Source organism: Halichoeres trimaculatus, unplaced genomic scaffold (genome assembly GCF_033239565.1).
Source record: "Halichoeres trimaculatus isolate MK-OKI-2021-1 unplaced genomic scaffold, fHalTri1.1 fHalTri1_scaffold_1, whole genome shotgun sequence".
Lineage (NCBI taxonomy): Eukaryota > Metazoa > Chordata > Actinopteri > Labriformes > Labridae > Halichoeres > Halichoeres trimaculatus.
This window is the reverse complement of record NW_027437179.1, coordinates 12,479,929-12,498,197: the sequence shown is the minus strand read 5'-3', so window position 1 is coordinate 12,498,197 and position 18,269 is coordinate 12,479,929. Positions and strand designations below refer to the sequence as shown.

At 38.5% G+C, this 18,269-nt stretch overlaps 1 protein-coding gene across 3 annotated transcripts in view; it reads left to right on the top strand.

Moving 5' to 3' along the window:
• fhit (fragile histidine triad diadenosine triphosphatase) overlaps nucleotides 1-18,269 on the top strand; it is a 476,436-nt gene that overhangs the window by 185,076 nt on the left and 273,091 nt on the right. For all 3 annotated transcript variants that reach the window (XM_074675648.1, XM_074675656.1, XM_074675665.1), the window contains one exon: nucleotides 3,420-3,544. In XM_074675648.1, coding sequence (XP_074531749.1) covers nucleotides 3,439-3,544 — 106 coding nt within the window. In that variant the 5' untranslated portion in view covers nucleotides 3,420-3,438. The remainder of the gene's footprint in view (nucleotides 1-3,419; nucleotides 3,545-18,269) is intronic.

The following is an 18,269-nucleotide window of genomic DNA, read 5'->3' as shown; positions in this document are numbered from 1 at the left end:
AGAATGAGGTTAAAGGAGATTTGAAAGTAATTGAGTATTAGAGTTAAAGAAAAATGGAGTTTTACTTTGATGACTTTAATGTTGAATGAAAAATTAAAAGAAGGTTCAATGAAACAGGTGAAAATAACAAGTAAGAACATGTACACAAAGAATACAAGTCTAAGATCAAACTGGTGTGCCTGATGAAGGGAACTAGCAAAGGAAACAGGAGAGGAAAAAGGTGAGACTAAGCAGAACTAAGAAATAAGAAGGTAAACCTGGTGTTAGCCTCAGCTCAGGCCTTTGTCTCTGGGCTTTGCGTGGTCTCCCTGCGTGTGTGTGTGTGTGTGTCTTTTCTTCCCAGATACTCAGATTTCCTTCTCTCCAAAGACATGCTTGTTTGGCAAACTGGTTGCTCTAAAGGGCCCGTAAATATTGGTTTGTCAGTAAGTGCTCAGTGATTGGCTGGTGACTCATCCAGGGTGAACCCAGCCTCTCTCACACAATGACAGCTGGGATTTGTTCAGCCACCCATGGCTCCAAATGAGATAAGCAGTAAAAATAAAGGATGGGTAGATGGATGGATGTATGATGGACAGGTTAGAGGCCATGACTCTTGCTGTTCACACACCGTTTCCCTCTGTAAACACTCCCTGCACTTTCAGAGCCTGAGTTTAATGTTGTTTTGTTGTCTCTCCTGTGACGTCGATGTCCAACTTTTCTGTGTGTTGAAGGTTAAAAGTTCTTATAAAACAAAGTGGATTTAGTGCCATGAATCATATCCTCTGTGATCAGCCCAACAGAATGAACGTGTCCACACTGAACAATCTGCTTCTTATCCCTGTTAATGGACTAGACATGCTTTCATTCCTAGCTCAGGAGTTTGCTGAGATGTGGATAAAATAAGGGTGAAGCGCTGCAGATGATGCGCCTACAGAAAAGCTGAAAAGGCCACATGAGGTCTGACATCAGGGCAAACAAATTATTTTAATATGATGTAAAATCTTGATCAATTAGGTTTTATGAAACTTTTTACAGTCTGACTGAGGCACCTGTTTGCCTTTAATCTCCTGCCATGTAGTCGTGATCAGTCCTTATACATGGCCCTGAAACCTCATTAGGCCATCTCCCATATCACAGGCTGGCAGTTGCAGAAAAGTGTTTCAAAACATTTCAGTTTGCTTCAAAGATGCAACTGTTAGAGATATAATAGGACCCAGCCTACTTTAAAATAAAGGATTAGGTCTTTTGATTGCTTGTTTTCTTTTTTTTTCATTATTAAACCAAGACAAATAAAAAATAAATAAATTAATTAATTAAAATAAAATACAAACATAACCGGCAAAACAAACAAGCACCCCCCCAAAAAAATAAATAAAATAAATAAATAAATAAATTAAATTAAATTAAATTGAATAATTAAAAATAAAAATCCCCTCCTTGATTTTATGTTTTAAATTTCATTTATTTATTTATTTAAATTGCACAATGCCTATAACTGGTTTTGGAATTTGAGTGGAATTTCATAATAATAATAATAATAATAATAATAATAATAATAATAATAATAATAATAATAATAATAATTATTATTATTATTATTATTATTATTATTATTATTATTATTATTATTATAATTATTATTATTATTATTGTTATTATTATACATAGTATGTGGCTTAAGGAATACAGGCTCTTCCTTTTTCTTTGCTTTATTTATTAGGATGTCTTTGGAAATGTTTAATGATCAGATATCAATAAGTCAAAATAAATAAATAAATAAATAAAAATAAGAAATAAAGCTTTTATATAAAAACTAGCAATGGAACATAAAGTGACATAAATATATATTTTTTGCCCTGAATGTGAACATACAAAGCAGGTTAAAAAAGAATCAAAGCAGACAGAGAGTGATACTCACTGATGTGGAATAGCTGCATAAGAAACCGAACAATTCAGACTTAAAAATTGCTCACAGGAAGATAGTCTGGACCCACCCTTGTTAATACATTGATGGTGCAGAGATACACTTGGCTCCATATTCATATTTCTGGTTCAATGAAATAAGCCATTATCACATTCAGAAAATACAAAACACATGAATGTCATATTTCCGTACCAAAACACGTTGGTGGTAATTTCTGTCACTTCCAGCAAAATAGTTGTGTCAGACTTCTCATTTTCCTCCAAATGGTTGGAGACAGTGTCTGAAGAGACGTCAGTTGCGTGGTAGCACTAATGGTTTCTCTCAGCAGGATGTCAAGCGTGTAAAAGCTGATGGAGGAGTTTGTCAAATGTGACACTGTCTTTCTATCAGAGACACGGTCCGATAAGATGGATTCATCTCGGCACAGACGAGAGTCACAATAACGTTCATTTCTGCTTCAGCTGTGATAAAGAAAACCGTGATCTTTTTTTAACATCTGGATTTAATAAATCAGCTCTGTTTTTGTTGCTTCAATTCATGAGATCGATCACTTCCAATGCCAAGGTTAAACTTTTGTAAAATGTAGAATCGGAGAGTCGAACCTTCAGGGCTGCTGATTTATATACGTCTCTACTTCACTGAGAGAGGAGTTCGCAGAGGGTTTAACAATGTTTTAAGAAGATATAGCTGTGCCCTTCAGCAGCTTTCATGCTGAGCCTTTCACCTTCTGTATAAAGATACCATAAATAACACATTCATGCCTCCATTTTTACAGCTTCAGTGTGAACACAGACTTCCTGTTTCTTGCCTTTAGTATTGATGATGGTGACAAAGGCTCTGACTGCAAGTTCAGCTGTTGCACAAACATTTGGAGCTGAGTAGCAAATTACTCTGTGATAATAATTATTTTTAATGGCTTGGGTTGTTTTGTTGATATGTGAGGCTAGGTATAATTTTGTTGGTGTATTTCTTTACGGATTTCTCCCTTAGGCTGGCCACACTCAAGACTATTTAAGGCCTGATTTGTTCCCCCTAAACTGATCCAAGAGGCTGGCCTTTCATGGTTTCACACAGAACATAAACCAAAGAAATGCAGGAAAAGCTACCTTATGTCCTAAGGTTAAGATGTGATTATTGAAACCACAACATAAGATTGTCGTTTTTCATATTTCAGATGCTTCAACATCCCCTCTAACGCACCAGCCTGAAGAGAAAGTCCACCCATTTATCCACATTTGTTCTTCCATTGATTTTTTTAACCGCCTTGATTTAATTTACTTGATCATGCCACAAGCAGAACTTAACATGCACACAGTGAGTTTGGCACCACGCTGAGCCCGTAAGACTTCTCTCAGTAGTAGGTAAAAACCCAGCTCCGCCCCCTCGCCCGCATATTTGAACTTTAAGGCTCTTCAACAAGAGCCTCCAGCTGTCTGTGGATGTGTTCAACGAACAGTATCCTTGCACAGTCTGATGTTATTGACCACCTGCCGTCTCCCCCCGTCTCTTCCAGGCCTGAGAATCAGTGGGAAATGTCGACCCTACGCTTTGGACAACATCTCATCAAGACCTCGGCTGTGTTTCTACAGACGGAGCTGTCCTTCGCTCTGGTCAACAGGAAGCCTGTGGTGCCTGGACGTATCTTTTCATTACTAACAGCTTAGAGGTGAGCGTGCTGGGCTTACAACTGTTCGTGTCTTAAAGTATGTGTGGGCTTTATAACATGAGAAAGACCTTCAGAATCTGAGGAGTGGTGTATAGAGCTTTGTGGTGCATTACTTTGGCTGAAATCTGTGGATAAATCGCACAATTTAGTGAATTTCAGTAAGTTCTGTCAGAATATGAGTTTTCTATTTCTGAGGTGTTTTGTGTTGCTTTGTCATCTGAATGCTGAATTTTAACACCAAAGAAAAAAGATAAATTATGATATATTGAATTATGTATAAGTAAACAACAGAATATCGAAAAGTGATACGGAATATGTAGTAGGACAAGCAACATGAAAGAAAATGAAAACAGCACCAGAACTCACCAGGAAGCTAAAGTAACTTTGGTAAAAAACTACTCCTCCATGTTTGTGTTGTTGTATGCGTTGTCAGTCCTTGCTGTGTTCATCGTTTTTCGTTACTGTTGCTGTTAAGCCACAGCTGTGAGATAAAAGCTGTCCCTGAGTCAGCTCATTTTTTGTCTAAGCACTTGTGAGACGTTTGCTGTGTCTGTTGGTGGAAATGGTGTCCAGATGCAGGAGTTCAATCTCATGCCTCAAATACAGCAGATATGTCTGCAGTACGACTCCGTTCCATTGCGTGTTGACTGCGTTAGTCAACTAACACTGGCTGCGTGTTCAGTCCAGCAAATTGCATGACTGATAGACAGCTGGAGTCACAGACCAAGGAGTTCCCGTGCTTTCCACTCCATTGATAAGTCTCTCTTCACTCATGTTGGGCTGTAAAACCTCAAACCTGTTGACTCCTGGTCTGGCTCTGCTCATTATGTTGGTTTGTCCTCTTACTCAAATTAAATACAAACTGATTTTGACACTTTTTTAATTTTATTTTGAAAGTCACTGGGTGTTTTTAGGCAGTTACCGGTCACGACTTCTTGTCCTGCTTGATATTTCCTACACTGAAGTTATGGGTCGCAGTTCCATGTCCAGCAAAAGTAGGATGGCTACGTATTACCTGTGACGTGATAGACCAGCCATGCAGACGGACTGCAACGGAAAAGATCCACTGTAAGTTGGAATATTGACTTGAATGGAAACCTATCTGATCCAGTGCTATAATGGAGCGGGGACAAACTGCAGACACATCTGGTCTATGTTAGCCACCTATGATGTACTTGGTTGCCTTCACCATGCTGTAGTAGAGATGGTATACCATGCTGTAGTGCAGCTCAGTCGGACGCTTTAAGTTTAACTCTGTTGTCAAAGTTGATCAGCAGACTTTGAGGAGTTTGGCCAGTTTTGGTTCTCTGAGGAAGAAGAGTCTTTGTTTGGCTGATAGTCCCTGAAAGCAGACCTGGGAAGGTGGAACCAATACAGTTTAGGTTGTCCATTCTCTTTACTTCTCCTCCGTGTGTTTGTGTGTGTGTGTGTGTGTGTGTGTGTGTGTGTGTGTGTGTGTGTGTGTGTGTGTGTGTGTGTGTGTGTGTGTGTGTGTGTGTGTGTGTGTGTGAGTATATGTTTGTGTGTGTGCTTTTGCTGTTCATGGAGTCAGTACCTAATGAATCCATGCCGTGACAACACTGCAAAGTCCTCATTTGAATGTCTGGGTCTCGTCTGGTGGTCAGTCTGAAATAACACCACATGATGAGCTTGATTTGGAGGTTTCTGTGCCCTTTCATGCATTAAAAAGGATTTACCAGTCTCGAGCAGCAATGCTTGATCAGTAAATAGGGTAAAAAGTGAGAAAACCAACGATCCGTTGAGATCTCGTAATCGTCTTGATAGACTCCTAATCTGTTTCTCTAACCTCTTCCATTAGCTCTCCATAAACATGATGGTCATTTAAATGAGTGAATCTGCTCTCTCAGATGTGTTTAACTTTTCAAGCTTGAAGGCCTTAATCATGTATGTTGGTGTTAACTGAGAAGCATCATTTATAGCTCACCCGTGACTAATGAATGATGTCATTCAGTTTCTATAAACTCTGAAAACACACAGCTCTTTTGGTTTCTTCGTCTGAGTGTTAATTGGAAAGGTTGGAAAGGTAATGTGACTGAAAATACAACATGATATGTATTATCCTACAAATGTTACATTAAATACTTTCCATACAGAGGAAGTGTAAGAGGACAGGATTTTTTTTTACCTGACCTTTTGGTTTGTAAAAGTTAACTCAACAAAAACAACTGACACTTGAGTGGTGATTAATGTGCTTTAGTCTGGGACAGGTAAGTGCTAATACCACTAATCTCTCACACAGGATGAATACACAGAGATATTTAAATCCCAAATGATTTTGACAGTGTTTGTTTACTGCTGGGTCACAGCAATGTTACAGCTTTTCAAATGACAGTGAGGTGGGTGGCTCTGCCAAAATGTGCTGCTTTGTATTTCAGGTTTTTATGTAAGACCCTGAATATAAGAGGAGAGGAAGGAAAAATCAGGTTGTCTCCAACAGCTGGGGAATATTTTCAGAACGATTCTTTTCTGATTGGTCATGGGAGAATATGATGTTATATAACTGCATACTCCTCCAACACATCTCCTCTCAGTGTAGGAGTGAGCTGGCAGTCTCTAAATACGTGTCTTGTTTTACAGCTGTTTTGAAATTAATGGGTTAATATGTTGAGGTTTCACCACTCTGAGGTTAGAGCTGAGCTTGGCCAGGAATGGTCTTGTGTTCTTCATGTAGATCTGTATTAACATGTCATTCTGCATCTAAACTGCACATTTTGTCACCACTCATCAGCTTGTGCCAAGGGCTGGGTGTTTATGGCAAAAATCAAAATCACGATTAATTGAACTTTTTACCTTGATTTTGGTTAATGTATGATTATCCCACTCTCAACTCAGTTTATTCTGTTATTCTGAAACAAGTAACTGAAATAAACATGCACAGATCATCCCAGTTCTCACTGTTCATTGTTAAGGGCTGATCTTGTACTTATTTCTTTTTTTGTAAATATATAAAAAGTCATATTTTTCTACTTTTTTATGTTTCTTCAAAGTTAAAATTCCAAATTTTTATTATTATTTTTTATTATTGTAATTGCATTTATTGCAATTTTTCTATAAGCTGCTGTGGCGGAAAAAAAATATCCCTATGGGTAATCAATAGAAGAATATTCTAATTCTATTCTATGAATTATTAGGTGTTATTTATTGTCAGCAATGGAGTAAAGTAAAGTAAGTAAAAATCCACATAAGCTAGAATGATAATGTTTTGTGAGGGGAGAAATAGAGCAAATAATAATGAGGGAAAAATCAAAACAATCAACTTGACAGTTTGATTATTTTTTCAATTTATCTCCCAGCCCTACTCGCTACATCAGTAAATTGAAGACATGACACTTTTCTTCTATTAATTTATTTATACTTTTTAGAAATTCAAGTAAGAAAGGTCATCAAGTTACCACATTTAATGTTTGAAAATAGTTCTGTGTTAAGTTTGACTCTGATTATTTATTTGACTTTCTATTTATTATGTCATCGTCTCAACATTTGAATAAACAACAATAATTCTGCTGAATTAATAACTGCTGTTTGAATACATTTAACATCTTTGCATTACATTTTTGAATTTGTTATACACAAAAAAATGAACTCATGGATTTGTGTATTGATTTTAGAATTGAATTGGGTTTGCCTGGCCACGCCCCTTGGGTGTACAACCACTGCACCCAGTTCTGCATTGCTAACAGCTACGTGAAAGGAAAATCCAGGTTTGGCTGGGTGATGTACTGGTTTCATAACAGTTGTTGGTTTTACATTCTGCTATAACATGGGTTCGCCGACATCACTATTTTGGGAGGTTGGGGTCAATGCCAGCTCAGCAAATGACAAAGTAGATGACACTGAACTCCAAATTGCTCCCACTGTTGTTCAGTGGTGTAGGTCTGTGTATGAACGATTAGCTGATACTGATGGTCCCTTACTGTGGCTGCCTCTGCAATCAGTGTATGAATGTGATGTGTATGGATGAAAGAGACTGGCTGTGTGAAAGAGTGGCTGTGAGTGGTCAGTCAGACCAGAAAGGTACAATATAATTACACTACACAGGGTTCCCGCGGATCCTTGAAAAGTCTTAAAAGGCATTGAATTCATAACTCTAAAAATAAGGCCTGAATTGGCATTAAAAAGTCTTAAATCCAAATTTCAAAAGTCTTAAAAATTTGAACACATTGGTTACATTTATGTTAGTTTGAAGTAAAAAAAAATTAAGTAACATTTATCTATTTTTCTAAATAATTTCCTGATTACTCTTGTGGTAACACTGTGTAATCACAATAGCGAAACTAACAAAACAGTGCTGTGGTTGCACCAGGAACTTTTAAAGCAGATGCATGTCTTGGTTCTACCTAGGGTGCCTGGAGATAGAAAAAAATGAGGAAAAATTGGCAAAAGAAAATCCAAAAGTGGCTTAGGAAAATTGATTATGGCAGCAAAATTGAGAATTAAATTTGACATTAAAATTCAAAAACCATGTAAAAATTCCCAAAAATGGTTGTGACAGTGGCCAAAAAAGATGAATGGGGGCAAAATAGGCAAAAAGTTGTAAAATGGGGTTAAAAAAAGGCAAAAAGTGATGCTTTTTGTAAAATAAACATTGGGTTAAAATTGCCTCTAACCCAGGTAATTCATGTGGTGTTTTTGTTTGTTAGTTTTGTTTGTTTCAATTGTGGTTTGTTGTCGACTTGTTTTTAAATTTGATTTCCAACGTCATTAAAAAAGTCTTAAAAAGTCTTAAATTTAACTTGCCTTGAGCTGTAGGAACCCTGCTACAGTAAGTCCATTTACCAATTAAACATGCATTTTAGTTTGAACACTTCTATTTTGGTTTGAGTGCAAACATGATGAAGAATTGCTTCCCTCCAACAGAGGTGGAAATATATGGCAGGTTAAAGTAGCAGTGTAGCAGAGTCATGTTTAAGAGACAATACAGTAGATTGAACCCTGGCCTTGAACGTGTTCAGGACACACTACTCAAACAGCAACAGCTGCCAGTGTTGGCAACTTACCAACTCTGTCACTATATTTCACAACTTTTCAGATCTCCTGAGTGACCTTTTTTTTTTTTTTTTCAAAAAAGCGACCAGCGACAAAACTAGTGACTTTACTCGGTTGGAGACTGATATTGTAATATGTAACGATCTCCAGCACTCGCTGCTTCTTAACAAGCAGCAGGTGCTGCTGTGCCCTCCATCCATCACTCAACAACAGACAAGTCCTTCTTGCTCGCAGCTGCAGCCAGAGCAGGTGACTGCATGCAAAAGAATCACGCATATGCTTGTCCCTTGAGGTTACTTTTGCCATTCCCGAGCCAGAATAAAGGAGTAGGGTTAATATTTTGACAAAAAAGCAAGAATCAACCACAGAAAGTTAATTTATACTTGTCGACATATTTATGTTATTCAATTCTTTCTGTCTCTCCCACGGCATTAATTCTTCCAACCTGCAGCATGATTGCCCATGAAAATTGTGTATTATCCAAATTAGGTGATGGCATCACCAAGCCAAAAAAGACAATATTTTGATTGTTGTGCAACACTTTAGTCCTACTTTTGTGTTATACTCCCTTTCAGCAGACTGTCTGCTACAATTTGGTGTTAGTTTCAGTTTTGTACAATAATTTGTTTCCTGACAGTGTTGAAAACTATGATGACCCATTACATATTTCATATTCAGGATCTTAGTATCCAGAATATTGCCAGGATCTGGATCGTACTTTTACATCTGTCAGAAATTATAGTGACCTTGTCTTGTATTGTTTTGCAAAACAATCCAACCAATAATCGTGGAGTTATATACACATATGGTGAAAACGGCCCTATCTCACCATGATAAAGAATCCTTTTAAAAGCTCCTGGATCCAGACGGTGATACAGATCACCTCCAAAATTTAATCACTTCTTCCTTACCCCTTTTCGAACATTTCCTGAAAATTTCATGAAGATCTGTTTATTAGTTTTTGAGTTACATTGTCCACAGACAAAAAGACAAACTCTCCCAAAACCATAACGTCCTTGACGGAGGCAATGATTTGTTACAGCCTAGTTTAGAATTCATCTTGGTCTGATGAGCTTGTTTCTTTATACATGCATGTGAATTTTTTCATTAGTGCTATTCTCTAGATTATTAAACTTATGAGTCTCTCATGGGCACCCTCTAGCTGTCTGCAAAGAGGCTAACGATCTGCCTTTACCTCATCCTATCTCCAACAAAGCTAGGTTGAGTTCAGCAGGAGTGTAGAAAAGTGTTCATTAACATCCGTTAACATGCTAATCAGTATCCACACGGATACTCCATACTATCACTGGTCCCACAGCTTGATAGATCCTACAGGTCTTACTTCACAAATGCTCCAGAAAGAGCTAACAATGTGGGAGAAAACCAGCTGAGCATTCAGAGGTTTTATGCAGATTGATACAGCATCACACAGTAATTGAAAACAAACCCTCAGATTAACTCTGCCGTTCCTCTGTTGGTGTAAATAAATGCAGCATTAATGGCAGCGTCTCTGACAGTGATAAGAGGCAGAATCCGCTCCTGTCCTTCAAAGTCAACATCTGTCTCATTGTTTCACTCTGACTTGACAAGAACATTCGCTCAATGGAGCGCCTCCTGAAGCCTCTTGTTGTTGCCTGGCAACAGATGTTGTTTTTGTTGCGGATATTGTGCCCTTGATATAAAGGCTATATAAGCAGGTGTGTTTATCCTACACACCAAACACATATGAAAAGGACAGACTGGAACGTCTGAAGGTTGTAGGCCAGTCCCCGAGCGGGGTTGGTGATCAGTTTGTTGAGGGGTTGCTGTGTTTTGATATTATTTGTTTGGCCTGTACAAATGCATGGATGAATCACAGGGGGAGGAGGTCATGGATTTTTTGTGGAGTCTATTGAAGCCTCTACAATCTCATTGTTCCGTGAAAAAGAAAAGAAAAATCCCTCCATTAATCAAAAATTTTCAGCCAGCCCGACTTTAAAAAAGAGGAAGAAAAAGGCAATTGCATGGTGATTTCTTCTGCCAATTTGTATGAATAATGTTCTTTTTCTCTTTCTGGAATGATAATCAGTTCTTGGCTTTGTGCTCAACTTCTCAAGTGCAGCTCTCGCCTCACACAACTCCTCCACACTGAGATTAACTTAGGACCAGGGAGAGTTCTTTCTCTGCACCGCTCTACACCTCCACTCCCTGGCAATATGTTAGCATTATTCAAATCAAACTTCACTTTAATCACTGTGATTATCCCTCTCCATTAGTGAGGCCTGACATTTTCTCACAGAGACAGAAAATATACCACGTGTCTGAAGGATGGACTTGTGTTGTCACGCCAAAAAAGGGAAAAGAAAAATGAAGTAAGATCAGAATCATTGTTTGTCAGGCTGTTTACACTTTGGTATGCAACATAAGCATGTTGCTAAGACTCTTGAAGTAACACAGTGACAACTCAGAAGTTGTTTGGGAGTTAGACAGGGCTGGTTTAAATCTGTGATTTGTGATTTCTAACAATGAGAGTCCTGAAGTAAATATTGCTCCAAACAGATTGAATTCATGGGCACCAAATAATAAATAGTGAAAAGGCTGCTTCTGGAAAAAGAGGCTTAGATTTTTCATAGAGTTGAAAGTGAGAACATAAAGTTGTTTCAACCTTTTTTGTGTATACTTGTGTATTTTAAATACAAGATAGCTGTTCTTCAAAAATAGTTAGCTTTGATTCAGGGACTTAAAGGTAGAGTCTGCAGGATTTTCCTAAAGAATAAAACATCAATATTTACAGGAATAACACTACCTAACCCTCTGCCTGTTTATGTGTGTCAGTATCTGTGTCTACGTCAAACCCTTCCTTAGCCTGTGTGTTGATGTTTTGGTTGTATCAGAACGTTTCTGGGCAGAGAGAAAGCGTGGTTACGCCGGCCAATCACAGAGAACCCAAGGTAAACAGATAAAGCTTTGTACTGAATTAAGGGTAAAGCTTGGCTCAACTTTCACTCGCTTTTGGGCAAGCAGCTCAGGACAAAGAGCGACACGATTTGGCTTTCTGCTAACCACGTATTTGTCATATTCCCATGATTAGCTTGTGCTAACATGCCAAGTCAGTTGCAAGGCTCTAGGGTATCTCCCACATAGAAACGCACTGCTACAGGTGGTTGCTGGGCTAGTGAGTGTGTCAGCGTAGCTTCAGCAGCTTTGTGAACACAGGGTGGCAATGGGTGTGCGCTGTTGCTGGCACTGAGCTAAGAAGGAGGAGCCGAGTTTGAATGTTGTGTTTACTAACAAGCAACAAAAACTCCTGTAGACCCTACCTTTAAATTTTGTTTCCTGAGTTTATTTCACACTAGTGTTGGAAAAGTTTATGTGCTACAAACTATTTGAAATAAAGCTTTCTGTAACATGTTCTGATGAACTAGTAAACCTGAAAGAAGGTTCCTGGTTTGATTCCCTGGCTGGGTATGGCCTTAAACATATAATCACCTGAACAAGAGTGAAATTTAAGTTAAACACCGTCCTGTGCTAACCAAGAGATAAATTTGAACTATAAAGAGTTCCTGAAACTCTGTGATTTTGTATAATATTTAACACCTTTGAAAATGTAGTCTTAACTATATTTGTTGTGGCCAAAACGAGACACTTTAAAGCGTTGAACTCTGTAGGTGTTGAATCAACTTGGCTGATTTTGCATTGTACGTTCATGTTTTCAGGCATTGAGCTGTTTCTCTGATGTTGGAGGGAAAAGATAGCAAATAAAAATCGAAGGAAAATCAAAAAGCTACAAGTGTTGGTTGGAAAAAGAGGCTTACTGAGCTTAAAATGCCTTTTTAAGGTCTTTTGCTTAGTTGTGCTACTTTGAAGTGTCAAAGTGCAGCAAACAGTTAAACAGTTTTAATATTGTTCTCATGGTGAGCTGTTGTTAATGATCAACTTTAAATCTAAAATTAAAAAATGTTAGGGTTTTATCTCTGAATCAATACTAATATAAGGTGAGATTAATCATAAAGGTTGATCTGCTGGAGCATAATGAACTGTCTTGTCCTATTTGAAAACAGTTTTAGCATTGTCTAAATTCATCTCGTACTTGTGTAATTTAGCACCGTTTAATAAGATCCCTTCAAAACTATGAATTCTCAGTCGAGTCATTTGCATAGAAATGTACCTCGCATCAGTTTAGAGCATCTAGAGATGAAAGACTGAACAAATAAATTAATAAATGAAATGTATCTCATCAAGAGGGCACTTGAATTAATTCAGAGGTGTTTGTTTACGATATGCAAATGTGTATGTAAATGTGCTGTGTACATGAGGCATAGAGGAACTGTGAGGGGGTCGATAACGAAGCAGCCAACACTTTATTGCTACTGTATGTTCATTGTTGGCTTTCTGCCCTCAGCGTTAACTTTTCTGCAGGGAATATTTTTCAGAACTGAGTTTCTCAGCTTCAGATTGGAAGATCACGTGGGGTTATATGAATATTGATTAGGAGTGCTTAACATTTTTCTGATGATTTTTTTTTTAACCTCATGCTGCCTGAGCTGAGCTGTGTGCCCAGAGAGAAATAAAGTCTAAAAAAATCAAATTATAATTTAAGCTAATCCACTTAACCTGTATGGTTGATAAAACTCTTTGTTTTATTTACTTCTCTTCACAGCTGCCCGTGCCAAACATCACCACTTTACGGGTTCATTTGCAGATTATGAGCATTTTCCCAGAGGATTCAACCTTTCAGTTTTTGACACTGCACATGCTTTCTTCTGTAAAACAGTCAGGCAAACATTACAGTTTTTAAGAACTGTCAGATTATAATCCCATAAACAAATTAAAATTGTGTTTACATGAATTTCTTAAACAATTTCACTTCGATTGTAATGACCCTGTGATTTACAATGTGCTGCATGAATAAATCAGCGAGTGGCATGTTTTATAAATATTTATTCACCTAATTAACTGTTGCCTTGAAAGCATAAATCAAATGGTTATTTAAATGTAAATTCAAACAGTAATGTGGTTAAAAAAGATAATAATGAGTGACGCAGGTTTTAATGTATTGTCTTAAAAGTTTTCAGACTGTTAAATCAAAGAGGGAGTGTCATGTTTTCACAGATTTTACACATGGATAGAAAGTAATGATCCTGGATTTCCAGTCCAAATGCGCAGGTTTTAAAACCTTTCCACACTTATATGGTGTCATCAAATTCTAAAAAAGCACAAGATCTTCTGGTGATCTTAACAAGATCTGCTGAGGTCATCACATAAAGATCTTGTCACTGGTTGGAGGGGTGTGCATCCGACACAAAGGCCCCCAGAGGGCTGGTCAATCAGGAGTAACTAAAGTGAAGCATTTCAGGCCTTGTTCACATGTAGCCAGGTATTTTAAAAAATGACTGTCCCCCCTCATTTGTTTTAAAAAATACTTTTGTCCATTCACACCAGGGACCCCTGCCGATAAGTGCGAGTCAAAGCATGCCAAATCCATATTAAGCAGTGTTTTTCAGATGCAAAAACTGCACCAACCAATCAGAATGAACCTCTGTCACTCAGCTGTGACATCTGAGATCCAAAAACTCTGTTTCCTGGTTTTTACATGAAACCATGAAAGTTGAGTTTTCCAGAACCTTCCCTTTAGCTAGAGTTTTCAGAAAACATCGCTTTTAGTGATGTAAAACTTAGGTTCTGTGTCAAAAACAGGTCTAAACATATAAAAATATTCACAGTTTCCCAGATACCAGGCTTGTTAGAGCCCAAAAACCTTAAAAAAAAAACCAAATTGGAATAAAACAAAAAAGAAAAGAAATAAAGCCTGAAATTTAGTAACTGACCGAACATGTAAAAAAAAAAGTGCTGAGCCCAAAATGTAATTAGAAAAACATAAATAACCCAAAATATAACAACACTGAGCCCAAAATGTTATAGCTTTTTGTCCAAAATATTACACCTTTTTATATTTGGCTTTATTCATAAACTGTGTAAAATATGGACATAGTCTCTGCCACATCATCTATCTGTTCCTGAAACAGTGAAATGAAGCCAATCTGCGGACGCAGCCACATTGGGTATGACTCAAGCTTTGAGCTTCCTTTCTAACAGCTCCAGGGCACCCGTCAGTCATGTGAGCTGAGCTGTGTCTCTGATTGGACAATCAGATGATCCTTATATCTTCTAAAACCCAGAGTTGGAAAAAAATGTACCCTCTGTAGAGTAAGTGCTGATAGCTAAATTAGCTAATAGAGCCAAGCTGCTTTTTGAACCAGGCTGTAGATATGCTTTTTAATGCCATAAAGTCTTTTTTTTTTTTTTTTTTTTTTTTTTGCTTGGAATGTACATGGTTTCCAGTCTTCTTGCAGCCAGCCTCAATCAGATTCTTGATGAACTGCAACTTTTAGCATTTTCGCAAAGGCTTCAATTTTGTAAATTGGGTGTTGCCCCTTGGTTTTATAACTTTTTTTGTTGTTCTTTTTACACATTTCAAGCTCAGCATTTGACCTGTTATTACAATTCATGTTTTATTACATTTTTTTTCAACTGCATTTTTTGTTGTTACATTTCAAGCTCTAACAAGGCTAAAATAAGATCTGTGTGAGAGAAGTTTGGTTTATTTATTTATGTATAATAACCAGTAAATCATGTGAAAATACCAAGGAGGCAGATTCTACTAAAGGGACAGAACAAACCTTTATCAAAACAAACAAAAAATGGAGCGCAGATGGCCTAGTGGTTTACGTTGTGCTCCATGTGGTTTGCCTTGCATGGGTGGCACGGGTTTGAGTCCAGCATGTGTTGTTGTGCCTCTTTTCCGCATGTCACTCCCCACTCTCACCCTGTGTCCTGCCCTAGCCACTGTCCTTTCTCCTATCTGATTAAAAGGCTCAAAAGCTCCTCCCAACCTTCCAGTATCTATACTTCTTGTCCCTCCTGGGTTGCAGGTGGATGAATCCAGCAGGGTACACCGTGTACAGGGCAACAAGGCTTTCAGGATCAGATAAAACATATTCTTTAAGTTTTTCTTTCCCTATATGTCCTTTGAAGTAGTGATGGTTGCTATGTGCCGTTGCTCTGGTTTACTCCCATCCTTTAGTGTAAAGTATCTTATGAGCTCTCTAAAGACTGTCCTCGAGAAAGTGCTTTAATCTTAACATGTTATATACAAAGTGTTGTTGGTGAAAAGCACGCTAGAATCTGTGTTGGGGAAAGGTTTTTTTTTGTTGAGGGTGAGATTAAAACGTACTTTCTATACCACTGGAGTGAAGAGGAACGGCTCAAGAGACAGCACCCTTAATAAATGTCTCAAAGCATAAAACATGCCTCGCTGTGTAATATTGGTTCACAGAATGTAAACACGCGTCAGGTCTGCCACTTTACTCCGCTGTCAGTATGGAATAAACAGATGGCAAGGGATTGCTGGAATTGTGTGACAGAAGAACCTATTCCCCATTGTGTTATAGCTGAGTGTCCCTGCTTTGCACAGCTGAAGGTTACACTTGGAGAGATGGCTTACAAGCCATATCAGCCCACAACATGCCCACCAGTCTAAATCTCTCTCCGATAAAGCAGACAACTCTCCGGTGACACAATACCAGTCTGATACTGCCACGCAAATTTCCCCAACAACATCCTCTGATTAGATATCTTTTTCCCTTTAATTCATCAGACCAAAGGCTGGTTACACACATCTTGTAATCCTATTAAAATGTATAATTAGCGGCATTTTATTTTTGTCTTCCAGGGATCCGACTGGCGGTTGGTAGAAGGGATTGCAATTAGCGAAGACACAATGCTGCCCCTCATTATCCAGCAATCACACGACACACATTAGCAGATGCATAAGCACTGATTACTGGAGCAGTAATCGCAAAATAGCCCCTCAAGTGTCTCTCACAGCACTGTGGACAATGTCAGGGGCTATGGGGGAGTTATTTTCTTCTCCTGCTCCTCGGGTGTCATTTATTACACAGTGCTTTGAATCTATTCTAGGGCACATGTTTACTTGCACACAAAAGCAGAAAATAGCATCCTACATAAAAATGTTAGAGCCATAAAAGCTGTGGGTAATGTCCCCTTTGTAAATTACAGACCACCTTAACTGTGTGCACATGATGCAACCACCTCCCTTTACACGTCCATTTCCAAACATCAAATGGGTGATTCAAAGCACCGCATGAGAGTTGATAAATAGAAATCATCCGGTTGATAAATTGGTTTCCTGTGAATAGAAGTAGCGAAATGGAGGAGAGCGTGAGGAATATTTTTGATGCTGGGATTCAGGGTCACAAAGGTGAGGTGAAGACTAGGCACCAAATGTTGTGAATATACTGCCCCATTACTTTTCAATTAGTCCCAGTGCGTGATACACCATTAAGTATGGTTCTTACTTCAGTGTTGACCCTATGCTGAAGTGGCTGAAGCAAGCACATAATCCTGTGTGAATGTGTTCATTTCACTCTGTTAAACTTTCTCGGAACACAAGTGGGATGTTCTCTGATCAGATCACCTGTTGTGTTTTCTGCCTGCTATTTCACTGTGATTTTGAGCGTATTATGTTACATTAATGGGAACTTTGAACAGGAAAGTTATAAGAGATTAAATGCATGGCCAATCCCTGATGCATCCAGACATGTTGTAAATAAAGAAAGCCCAATCTCACTCAGTGGACCAAGTTATATTTGGGAAGGAGGTGCACATCGGCTATGTAGGTTGCAGAGGTACAGGCTAATGATGATAACAAAAACACATTCTATTAATGGAATGCTTTTCTAAACATTCAAAGATGCTCTACAAATGATAAAAACATCATACAAAATAAATCAGTGGTAAAAATAAATTAATGAAGAAAACTAAAATAAAAACTAAAATAAAGTACATTTAAAGGCAGTCATAAACTGAAAGCATTCCTAAAAAGGTGTTTTTTAGTGAGGGTTTTGAAAGTGGACAGGTTCCAGCTGTTATGGCAGGTGGTAAAACATTCCAGAGGGTGTGTGCGGCCCTGTCCCCCCTGGTTTGGTGCTTGGTGTCAGGTGGTAGGGAGGTGAGCTTCAGAGGATTGGTGGTCACAGGAGGAGGGGTAGGAAGAGCCCTGGTTATTAAAGATTTTAAAATGTATTTGATGTTTGATGGGGAGCCTGCAAAGGTTTTGGAGGACAGGGGTGATGTGGTCTTGGGTGCAGGTGTGGCTGAGGAGGTGGGCGAAAGACTTCAAGATGTATTGCTGTTTGTTGAGTTGTTTGGAAGGAAGGCTGTAGAAGGTAATACTGCAGTAATCAAGTATGGAAGTAAGTCTGAAGTAATGACTACAGATCTATGATCTGAGTCAGTGGTTCTCAACCTTTTTTCCCAGGCCACCCTACTTGTGTGTGAAAAGGCAGCATATGTTCCATGTCTCTTTGGTTTACCCTGTATATGAATAATTATGTTTTCCCATGCTTTCTTTCTTTGTAAAAATATGTATTAAAAAATTTAAAGATGAAACATGCAGGGAGCTTTAAATATTTCTTATGACAAAGCCTATTGTGACAACCAAGGCCTGTTGTGTGTGTCCAGCCTTCCTCTCTGGTTGCTGGGTTTGCCTTCCTTGCAGGTAGCTGTGGGAGGAGTTTAACCTGGGAGACAGTGGGTTCCTGATGCAGCACACCTGAGCAGGGTGGGCTCGAGAGGCTTTAAAAGCTGAGCTGCCCTGCAATCGCTCTCTTCCCTGACCTGCAGACTGCC